This window comes from Cololabis saira, chromosome 11, assembly GCF_033807715.1.
Source record: "Cololabis saira isolate AMF1-May2022 chromosome 11, fColSai1.1, whole genome shotgun sequence".
Classification (NCBI taxonomy): Eukaryota; Metazoa; Chordata; class Actinopteri; order Beloniformes; family Belonidae; genus Cololabis; species Cololabis saira.
In genome coordinates this window covers 9,942,543-9,954,982 of record NC_084597.1, presented here as the reverse complement: position 1 = coordinate 9,954,982, position 12,440 = coordinate 9,942,543, and the positions used below count along the sequence as shown (strand labels likewise).

The window sequence follows — 12,440 nt, the reverse complement described above, 5'->3', positions numbered from 1 at the left end:
ATTATCTCCACAAGATGTTCGACAGCATGCACTGCCATCAAGCCATAATACTGCTAACAGTTGCTGCCTCATGTTTCATCATGTTCCACTTACTTGACAGTGTGGCAAAGACTTAAAACTACAAGTGGTTTGGATATTAACATAATGATAGCTACAGATGCAGTCAGCAAGCTTAAAACATTTTTTTAAATCTTTTCATCAAAAAAGAAAAAAAAATATTTTCATCCAACATCGCGTTAATGGCTAATTTCCAATGGCAGCTTTTTAATTTTTTTTTAATTTACCCTTTATTTAACCAGGTAAGTCAATTGAGAACAGTTTCTTATTTACAATGACGACCTGGGCAAGAGGAACCACAAAGAGTCAAACACGTACAATCACAGTGAAACAAACAATCGACACGACATTTAAAAAAAATAATAAAAAAAAAAAAAATCACTAGATAGCAAGCTAATGGTTAAGAAACATTCACCAAATGTGACAGAAAGTGTTCTGGCTCAGAAATCACGGAAAATCCCTTAACCTACCTTTAAAAGGAGATTTAATAAAAATGTTCCTTATTATTCAGAGGTACTTCTTTAATATTTATGATATGATTTGGTCAAAATTGCGCAGAAGTAAGAATACAATCCACAAACCACAATCATCTCCAAGCTCCCCCTCCTCTGCAGGTAGTGCCTCTTTATAAATTAGTTGTACAGCTTCGTGATTCCCACTTCCAAGTGTGGGATAATATGAGGTTAAGAAGAGAGGAAGATGGAGGAAGATCAATAATTCTGCTCTTTATAGCTGGGCATGGGCTACTATAAATCGGCAGTGGCCCCTCCTGCGTTTTGGGGTCCATGCCCAATGAGGGTGCTATTCCTTATCACCGAAGGGCCGTAAATGCAAATCCTGCTTGGGCTTTGAGTCATTTTGGAGGTTCCTTTATTTCAAGCCCTGCGGTCAGTAAGAAATTGAGGCTGGTCTCAGAGTGAGGCCTTAGAGCTGGGCCTTAAAGTTGAAATTAAGGCTCCCCATGTTCACATAGAACTGTGGCCCAACAACAGATTTTAAAATATTTCGGGCTTTTTTGGGACCAAACAAAGAGGAAGGGTTCTGATGCCTTTTTTTTAAGCTGGTAATGACTTCGGACAACCAAACATATCTCAGCCACAGGAGAATTACTTTTTTCCATAATGTATCTTCTGATGCTTTTACCCTAATGAGAGGTAAAACAAGCAACCCAGTTCGTTTTCATTAGTTTATGCTGACGTGGGGAAATTTTGTGATTAGAAGTGGTGTCATTTACCCTGATATGATGCTCAAACCACCAGTGTCTGTACATTAATGGAAATTTTAGTTGAGTTTAGTTTAGTTTATTTTTTTTTGGTCATTTACATTTTAAGATGTTTGCATATACACACTGTATTTTTGACTTTTTTTTACCAAAAAGGTATAGGCTGAAGCCTCATGGCTTATTTTGCCTATCCTTTTCAACAAAAGGCTGACTACAGAAAAGGAAAAAAGATACTAATAAGAAGAAAACGAAATGAACAAACAAAACAAAGAAAATGAACAAAGAAGAGAATAAAATAAATGTGGTCACTCACGATTGAGGACAGCATAATTTAGACAGTTGGATATTTAATATCAAGATAATTTATATTAGTGTTCTATATTTATCTATTATTTTAGATTCATATTTTTTTTTTAATTTGTAAATTGAGCTACTTTTTTTTAGTTCCTCATCCAGGCGGTTCCATAGTCTCACCCCTTCCACACTGATACACCTTGACATTTTTTTTGTTCTTGGCCATTTCTGCTCAAAAATGCCATAGCCCCTTAGGTTGTACCTACTTTTTCAAGCCAGTTTTCTTTAAAGTTTATTATGAACGTCAAGTCACAGGCCAGCTTAGTTTAATTCCTTTTAATTATCATCAATTATGCAAAATATGCTACATTATGCAACAGCACTCAATTTTTCCCACGCTAATAGCCCATTTCAAGCAGCACCATTAATAAATTATAGATAGTACAGAACATATTTATATGTGGTCAATGTGCTTGCAGCTCTGAATTGTGTTCATATGCATTTTAAGCCTGATGTTTCCCCCCCTGAGTTTAATGTCCATCCAGCAATCTATTAATTATAACCCTTTCATCGTATTCAGGCTCGCTGGGGTCTGCTTGAAGCTATCCCACCTCTCTCATGGGGTATACCCTGGACAGGTTGCCAGGCCATCACGGGGGCCACAACTTGAAAAACAACTCCTCATTCTTATAGGCCATTTAGATGCAATTTTGTACAGTTGGAAGGAAGCTGAGTACCTGAAGTAAATCCATGCCAATCCCATTTATAGAGGCCTCAGCTTAGGTTTGAACTAGGAAACTTCTCACACTTCAGAGGCAGAAGTGGGAGCCCCCCTCTTCTGCAGGTCGTGCCTCTTTATAAATCCATCTTGCAGCGTTATACTTCCGGGTTACAGCAAACCAATTTAAAAGAGCAAACGTCTGGTTATGCAAATCAATGAGAAACTTCTGCCTTTATATGAAAAAGTAGGTAATAAAGAGTTCCACTTCTTTGTTATATTGCAATGAATTATTGATATTTTCTGTATATTGGCTGATCAAGTGTTTTTTGTATCTTGCAGCTCTGGTCAGTGACAGGTCATTGAGGAGCACGTGGGCCATTGTAGTGGTGATGTTGGGGGTCGTCTTGTTCGATTTTGCTGCAGATTTCATCGACGGGCCCATCAAGGCTTACTTGTTCGACGTGTGCTCACACCGGGACAAGGAAAGAGGTCTGCACTACCATGCACTATTCACAGGTATGTATGGCCTATTGATGGGTTTGATTTGACTTGATCACCATGGGATATCTGTTAGGAAAGTGGTTATTGGTGCTCTGTGGGGGATTTTTACATCTGATCAACTCTCATAACACTGATGGTTTCTCAGGCTGCTTGAAGCTTCAATGTGAGTGTTTCATACAGTAGTTACAGCAAATATCTGCTGTGACTGGTAAGACAGTAAATTAAACTTTTGCAATATTCTTTCAATTAATGAGTTGATATATGTTTGTCATGTCTCTGTCCCAACTGTGTACATTACTTATAACAAAAGTGAAGCTTTAATATGAGATGTAGGTGGACGGCTAGATCCTGACCCAGTGTATGCTTGGTCAACAGATGTAGAGCAAAGGGGTAAAATGTCTTCAAAAAACAAGGAAAAGGCCAAAAACTGATTCATACTTTAATGATTGGTAAGAGGAACAACAGCACACAACACATTACATTGGACATGAGGAAATTAGGCTAAGAAGCAGCAGAAATGTGTGAAAAGCCCAACACACTGTTTTCATAAAAATTTTAAGAAACCTTTTCAACCAAAACCAAAAGCACATTTCATTTGATGATGGAACAATTAGAAAAGAAGACATTTTAGAGAGGAAAATAAAAAGCCTTGTGACTCTGAAATTAACGTGGTAGCACAACTTAGTCTTGCAAAGCTGCATCTGAACCCAGACTGCCAGAATGACACCAAAGATACAGAAGTATTTCAGAGTCAAACGTGAAGCTATCTGTTCAGCATCAAAGGCTTGGATGAAACTGACTCATGCAACAGGACAGTTATCCAAAGTGCACATATATAACAGAGTTACTAAAAAAAAGAAGGAATCAAGGTGTTACTGTCAAGTCAGTTACCCCAACCCAAAAGAAATGCTGCGGCGGGACCGTAGGAGCATAAACAAATGCCTTAATTTGATCTATTTCACCATATAATGAATCTGGTGTTAATATGACATGTGTTGTTCAGTTGTTGCATTTGCCTAATGTTACGGATTGCTAAGCACCATGACACTTTTCTTTTCTTGATTTTATGATTATTATTCTATTCTAGATGTTATATTTAAAACTTAGGAATTAAAACAGGGTATTTGTCCTTTTATACGACTCCAAACCTTTCTCTTTAGTTTAGCTGACTACAACTAAATGTGTCGATGTCATGAATGCCTGAATGACCACCTTGTTGTTTAAAAAAAAGGCTTTTTGAGATAAGTCACTTTAGTTTTAAGCATCCTAGTTCCTATTCACTCTCAACACGTAAGTCGTGTAGAAGAGGGTTGCAGTCAAAGCCGAAGAGGAGGACACATACTGAGTACATGTAGACTGGGAACGTTTTGTGTGAGTTTTTCCTTGTTTGCCTTTCCAAAACTTTAAATTGTGTAATCCTCAACACTGGTGATATACTTACCCGCCTTTATTGGGCCTCTTCATGGATCTCCCTCTGTACTTCACCTTTAGATCACTGACATGGTGGGCTAGATGAGTGCTTTCTTAAGGCTGAATTATGGTTCTGCGTCAAAACGACGCCGTGCCTACGGCGTGTGGTTTTTGTACACGCAGAGGACACGCCGTCACATGCGCCGTCACTGACGTGCACCTCCCGAAAATTGTAACTACGTGTCGAGGAGACGCCGACCACACGCAGACCGAGAGGGCTGTGATTGGTTCGTTTGAAAGCGAAGCATTTCCGGTTTCCGGTTTGAATCAGTAGTGAACTTCCAGGGCTTTTTTCTTCGTTTATATGTGATTTTTTTTGTTTTTGTTTTTTGCACAATAGTTGTCCTTATTTCTTTGATTTACTGTGACCGGAAAAAGTCGGATAAACCATTCAGAAAAAGATCGCTAACTAGTGGCCGCGGGGGGTACTGCACCGCGACCAAATGGAGAGACGGAGAACTCTGAACGATTCGTGACGGCACCACGGGTGCGCCGTGTGCTCTGCGTGTGTGTGACGCAGAACCATACCCGCACCTTTAGTTTGTGCTGTCAGAGAGAGAGGAAATTACACAGCATCTGAAGTAGAAACAGCAGGACTCCTGCAAGAAAAACGGACTTCTCAGAAATACACTAAGGGCCCGATTTACTAAGATCCTAAATAAAGAGTACTAAATTGCGTGTGCACTGAAAAAGTTTGCACGTGCTGTTGCGGGTGATTAACTAAGAATGCTCGCGCAATTGATAACAGGTGCAAACCGCAGTATTTAAATGAGGTGTTGCGTGTCTGTTTGCGCCATGGAGAGTCTGGATGGAAAGCAGGATCGCAAGCGCAAAATGAAATTTGACGCGGTGGAGTTAGAAATATTAGTGGAAGAGGCAAATAAACACATTCATGAACTACAGCAAAGAAATGTAAACATTACCAAAAGTGTTGTGCCGTATTCAGCACCCCTGCCGTGAAAAGCACCCCCTCGTCGACATATACCCACAGATCTCGTATTCACGAGTAAATGTCAAAAAGGACTAAATGCTCATGTTTAATTTACTCCAAATGACAACGTACACACAATGACAAAAATTATATTCTCATTCCGTGTCACGTTCTGTTTAGCATCCAGTTTTGTGTTAATGATTCATGTTTAAATGCGCTCATGGATTCCACAATAGTCATACTTTCCCACAATCACAGTCACAGATAACAAAAATCGGGTAAATGGTTATTGATGTCATTAATTAATAGCCTGCTTACTGTGTTGTCTTCCATAATATTTGTAAATATATATAATATAAACTCCTAAGTATGTGTTTGTGTGAATGTGTATGAGGGGGTGCTTTTCACGGCAGGGGTGCTGAATACGGCACAACACCACAATAACAGCAGCCATCGGTGCGTAATGCTGGGCAGATTAGCACCTTCCTTTCGAACGTATTAAATACAGACGCAATAACAATCCCTGCAATTACTTTCGGGCTTGGTAAATCTCATTGCGTGTGGTAAATGAATCATTTGCATTTTCCCCTCCCAGTATTTAGCTCTTTCTGCCGGGTACGCCCCATATTGATTATTCATCAGGGAAAAAGTACTAAATGAATAGCGTGTGCTATTTTGCTCATTTGAGAGGCGCAGTCCTCTTTGCACGCTGTAAGTAGATCAGCTTGCACATTGGTTTGAGGGTGATGTCAAGTTTGCACACGTTTTTACGCACGCAAACCTTTAGTAAATCAGGCCCTAAATGTAGTGTGAGAGCAGCTTATGCATAACTTGGTTCCTGAAACGTTTTTTCATTAACTGCTTTCTGAGAAGACCTGAAACACTCCTGGGTATAGGAGAAGTACCGTAACATGTGCAGTTGTGTTTCACACCTTGTTTTCTGTTTCTCACCACTTGGGAACAAATTGAGTGGATGAGTATGTTTTCATTTGAGCATGTGTGTCTTAATGTGATTTGCTTCAGTCAAGCCTTCAAAGCACAACATTTTAGGCGGAAAATTATAATTACAACCTTGCTGAAGTTCATTTGTCTATTTCTAAAAGAAACGCCTGGACAGATTTATTTTCTCTTTTTTCATGGCAATATACAGGAAGTATTCAATCGGGTCAAAGGTCAAGCTACAATTAAATTTCCCCAAACAAATAAGAATAGGGCCAATATATATTCCAGTCAGCTGCACATAAATGAACTAAAAGACTGTTTAAAAACGATTTATTTTATATCCCACTATAAAATATGTGTTAGCGCCATTTGTTCCCATGGACCAAACCTCAGTCTTTCTACTGTTGGGTGTTAAGGCCGATAATTGGGACCCATAAATAGAAAAAACCTACCGGTAAGCATGTGTTTTTGTTTTTAAACATAGCCACATGCTCTTTACTGCTAGCCATGAGTAGGTGCAAAGTAAAAGGAAAACAGGAACTGTGAGTTAGAGCATAGCAGGAAAGTGAAAGGACTGAGGAAAAAGTTGTGTCGAGTATTAACCTTGTCTCAGTGGACTAACAAAGAAATAACATGAGTGAAACGCATTATTTTCATATCGTGAAAAACAATGACAGTTATCCAGAAATGTTCAAATCTGTTGCATGACAGTTGACAACCAGAGGAACAACAAAGATTATACACGATTACAGCAACCCAGCTGAAGCTGGATGATGTTTGCTGTGCCCTCACAACCCAATAAATATGGAGTCCATGTATATCTTGACACTGAACCAGCTAAACCATCTTGAGCTTACACTGACGTATAAACATTTATAGTTGCGACCAGGGCCGCCGCAAGGGGTGTGCGAACCGTGCGACTGCACGGGGCCTCGCACCCCAAGGGGCCTCACGCTATGGGCCGTTTTTTTTTTTTTCATTTTTTTTTTCATTTTTTTTCATTTTTTCCCTTATAAATATCAACAGTCATGTTCCATCACAGACCTAAATGTGTACTAGTCTGTGCATATCAATTAATATATATGCAATGATGTGCTTGCTGATTGATGTCGCTGCGCAGCTGCACGTGTCTGTTGTTCAATACAACTGCGTCAGACCAAGCGCAGACACAAGCTGCTCTGATCCAGACGGGTGGAGTTGGAACAAACTGTCACACAATGTCGAGAGAACGAGACAGATTCCGGAAATTTCCATCAGGGGATGAAAAAAGAAAAAAAAGAAAGAAAATGGAAGAGTTTAATGCCTCTCTGAAAGGCTTGGTTGATAAATTTGTTACAAAAATCACCGATCCGACCGGGTCTCAAGCAGCCGTGGGGCCCCGCGTCGAGGCAAGCCCAGATGATGATGAGGCAGGGGAAGGTATCCAGTATTTTGCTAATTGGAGAGTTAAAATTGCGCATATACAGTAGACACCCGATCCGACCGGAAAAACCCAAAAATTTCGCGTGCGCTCGCTACGCTCACGCGCGAGGGCCCCCCCCCCGGCCATTTCGTACAGGACCTCGCAAATCTCCCAGACGGCTCTGGTTGCAACACTTTAGATGAGTCTGAAAATCATGTCATGTCACCTTTAATACTTATATGAAGGAAAACTAGTTGGGATACTTTAAATGTCAAAAGGAAGTGTGTGTGGGAGATGCACATGATGCACTTTAGTGTGAGCTTTGACTTTAAGAAACATATTTTTGTAGTTCTTAAGCCACATCAGGGCAGCGCTGGAAGGGATTTTGATTTCCCTCCTAACAATGACAAGTTCTCTTGACGTCATTAAAGCTTCCTCTTGACACGATAGCAAAATACTGTTTCATTTTGCATCAACTAACAATGAGTAGTTCATGACTGATTTCCTTGATCAACAAATTTTTCCTGTGTGTTTTTGTCTTCACACTGCATATATGAAGCACCCAAACCTTAAAAATATGTCCCAAATGAGGTCTTAAATAAATGTCTAAAAATAAAACGGATCAAGCAAATAGTGTTTCATGCACTGCTTGGGGATTAAATGATGTCTTCGGTGTGAGTGTCAACAGTGCATTCAGCCGCCAGCCTGCGCTGGTTCGTGTGAGCGTACTCGTCAGGCAGTAATCCAACCCTGAGCTGGTCATGTGCTGCAGTCATGGGTCTGGGCTGAAGGCAACAGGGCCAGGCACATGACTCCTGAGACTGCCACTACTGGTATGTGAGGTTTGACAAGGAAAGAGCAAGGATTGGTGGTTTTTCTGATGTTTTTTCCTTTTCTTTCTTTTTTTGAATGAGTCTCCATACACATTTGGGAAACCCTTCTTAATTAGATTCCCAGCGAGGCACATTAAAAAGAAAAACTGTAGATAAGTGATTGTACACAGCAACAGGTGGAGCCAGTAAAACCCACAACACAGAGCGTCAAAATAGATAACCATCAAAATGAGTCTTGTGCATTCAGGGTAAACAGTGTATCAGGAAATCCTTATACCTTCCTTAGTGATTTGTTATCACTATATTCTGATTGGTTTTGTGGCTTTTTTTAAAGCCACTTTTTAAAGAAATATCACTCTGCTGTTTTGGCAAAAGAGCCACTGACAATACTGTACTAAAGAGTGGGGACGGTCCGGCACTTCATCATGAACTAGTTTGTGATGTATTGCCCCCGAGTGGTCATGGAATGGCATGAAAGCACCTCAAAGATCCCCAATTTGCTCTCTGGCTTACTTCCACTCTCATTTAACGTTCGTGAGTCACTTAGTCCAATGTCTCCCGACCTGGGGTCCGGGCCCCCCCTGGGGGGGCACCAGAGATCTCTGAGGGGGCGCAAAACTTTGTCTGCTTTGAATTTATGCAGTTGTAAAAATTATAAGACATTGTTAGGAATAATATATGAATGTCTTGAATATTTTTTGTGTTTTTTATACACTGGTGACAATCACAGGAAATGATTTAATTCCTTATTATTATATCATTACTCAACATTGAATCTACTCCAACAGGTTGTTAAAGAAAAAATGTTAAAAAATGTTGGTCTCATATTAAAAGAGACATTTTTCCGAAATATTTGTATGTCCTTTTGTGCGTATTTTATACATTGGTGACATTGGAGAAAAACAAAGTAATATGTATACAGAGTAAACCAAAGAGAAATGTATCAAAAAAACATAATTAATGTTCATTTTTTTCAATTAAAGACTATTTTGGTGCTAGTACGTACGGGTCGGGGGGCCTGGCTGGTCTTAGACACAAGTAGGGGGGAAACAAGGAAAAAAGGTTGGGAACCACTGACTTAGTTGACTGTGTCATGATGTCCTCTGCGAGTTAGCCTTGTCATCGTTGATGTGCAACATAGTGCCGTGAAGCGACTCGGCTGTCACAAGAGACGACTGAACATCACATCAGTAGCAGTTGACGCTTCACAGTGATCATATTGCAATATATCAGATTAAACTATCTCAGCCAAACGATTGGGCATCATAAATTAGTGTCTAATGGTTTTTCTTGCAATGATTTTAGATTGCTTGTGTTTGCTTACATTAACATTTAGGAAAATGGAGACATTTCAGTCTCACTGCATCTTCAGGTCACAGTTAATGGAAAGTTATTAGGCAGTTCATGTTCACTGATGGCAAAAGGAAATGATAAATCCACACTCCCCTTGGAAGAGCTGTGAAACAAAGAATCATGGGGCTATAACACCTCTGAAGTGCATTTAAAACTTAACTTAACTTTGAAACATTGTCATTGCAAATTTGCAAAGTCATACTGATATTTTTTTCCACTTCTTGCCTGACATTTGAGGTTTATTAAACTGCTGAAAATTCATTTTGTGACTCAGATATTTTAACTTTTACACATTTACTCATAAAACTTCTTGCTTCCTGTCATTTACAAGTGTTTATTTTTAAATTAATCCAGCAACATGAGGGAAAGAAAGCACATAATGACGATTACATCAAATGAGAGTCAGCCTTGTTTCCCGAAAATCATGTGATGCATGAAAACACCATTTTAGAAAGATCTTGTCTTCTGGCATCATCTATTAGGATGCTTTTTCTTCTGAAGAGATGTAGATAAAACATTCAGCATAAAGATCACTTGTTATGTATGTAAAAAAAATATGTAAAAGTATGTAAAAAAAAAATAAATAAATAAATATATATATATATATATATATATATATATATATATATATTTTATTTTTTTTTTTTTTCCTATGTAATGTAGAGCACGTCTAGAGACGATCCACTAACACGTGTTTCCAGTGTGTGCCATCATGTAGGCATGTGACAAAACATTTATGTTTCTCCTCAAGCATCAGTTTTATATTTCCTTTAAGAAAAACAGCACTACTTACTGTTACTTTATTTTTGACATCCTGTAAAGGAGAAACACTTACTCTTTGTCCACACTTACATAAAAATCTCACATTTTCCTGGCATTTTATTTAATTATTAATAATTGAATTACATTTTAGTCTTTTTTTCCCTTCTTAATTGTGTATGTTGTGAGGAAGGGTTGACTACTGGCTGGAAAATATAGAGATCCCCGAAGACAGAATAAAGGATCTCTACAGATTCTCTATTTGAAACAAAGCTATTTCTTCAAAAAAAGGCTTTTGAAATGTGTGTTTTGTTGAAAAAAGAGAGAAAGAAAAAGAAATCTTTTGGAAAACATTTTTCATCTACTGTAAAAGGATTTATTTGCTTAATATTCTGTTTTAAAGTCTTAAATATTGTTCTGCATGAACGCCACAGTCTCAGAAAGTCTCAGAGAGCCCACTGATACACCCCCAGACCATCACAGACACTGGATTTTGGACTTGTTTCTAGAAAGTGTGGGTCGTCCTCTTCATCTTTGGTTTGGAGCACACAGGGTTCGTGTCTTTTCAAAAAAACATCAGCAATAGTGTTGATTTTTCTCTCCAAATATGTTTTCCTTTTGTGACGCACCACCTCAGATGCCTCATCTAGAAAGGTCTAACATTCGGCCTCATTTTAAGTGAATTTTAAGCAACATTTATGTCAAATATTAATATTCATTGTAGTGCTTGAAAAAAACCTTTCCCACAATATTCCCTTGCTCATGTGTTTATACAGAATATCGATGAAAAAGAGATTTTGATGAAGCGCCATTTGAGGTACTGGAAATTTTGAATGTCCGGTTTAGACCGGTTTATTTCCCTGTGCTATCATTGCAATCAAATTATTTCAGTGACCTAGCAGCTAAATCCAAATTTCTGATTGGTCACATCCATCACCAGAATATTGAATGTGGGACTTATCTCACGATGCAGCCCAATCAAGATGCACCACTGAAGAAAAACAATTATTGTAATCTGATTTAAAATACTTTCTGAGGGTTTTTTTTACTCTACACTTTTAATTGATTTGAGCTCCATGTCTGCTAAGATTTGCTTGTTTATCTCTGTTATATCATTTATATTATTCAATTACCTTTTCCTATTATAACTACCACAGTTGACGGCAATAACTTCTTGCAGTCTATAACCCTAGTTAGCTGACCACTCGTCCAGCGGTCAGCTGAAGGTTAGCTTGCATTTCAGTGGGATACAACTTTAATGGGGCCATCCCTGACACTTAGTTATGATTTTTTTTCTATCTGATTGATTCCTTTGTGTATGTGCAAGTGTGCTGATGATTGTAATCCCGATGAAAGGTCAGCCTTCAAACGCACAGCCTCACATCGACTTCCAGCATTCTTTTGATAAGATATAGAATTTAGAGTTGGATCAATGAGGAGGCTGTCTGATCTCTGAGGCGGTGAAGCGACACCACCAGCAGGACTTTTACTGGCTCTAATTTGTGGGTTCTTTCTCTGAATGTTAACGTAGTGCTTTGAGACCAATGGCTGCGAGTACTACCTATTGATGCTGGGATCTGAGGCACTTATATATGACTTTCTGTGCTTTCAAAAGATTTATTTCAAACATTTTTTTGCCTTTTTTATTGTTATGATTGTTCTTTGTGACTCAGAGGGAAAAAAAAACTATTTTCCCCCCTCAAAAGATATTGGCATTATGACAAAATACTTCACCAGTAAGGAGCTTTAATTAAAAAAGATTCAGCATCCAGCCCATTATATTATTATTATTATTATTACATATATATTATTATATTAGCTATATGTAGCTTCTTAATAACCTTTTTTGGGAATAATTTTATAAAAATATATCCAATAATAATATGACAACTGTGTGAAAAGATTAAGCAACTTTGTTTGAGCCTGTGAAGTGTATGGGGTTTTGTGAGTTTAAT

General features: G+C 38.5%; 1 protein-coding gene across 1 annotated transcript in view; it reads left to right on the top strand.

Moving 5' to 3' along the window:
• slc45a2 (solute carrier family 45 member 2) overlaps positions 1-12,440 on the top strand; it is a 34,348-nt gene that overhangs the window by 8,871 nt on the left and 13,037 nt on the right. Inside the window, exon 2 of the mRNA XM_061733272.1 lies at positions 2,634-2,810. Coding sequence (XP_061589256.1) covers positions 2,634-2,810 — 177 coding nt within the window. The remainder of the gene's footprint in view (positions 1-2,633; positions 2,811-12,440) is intronic.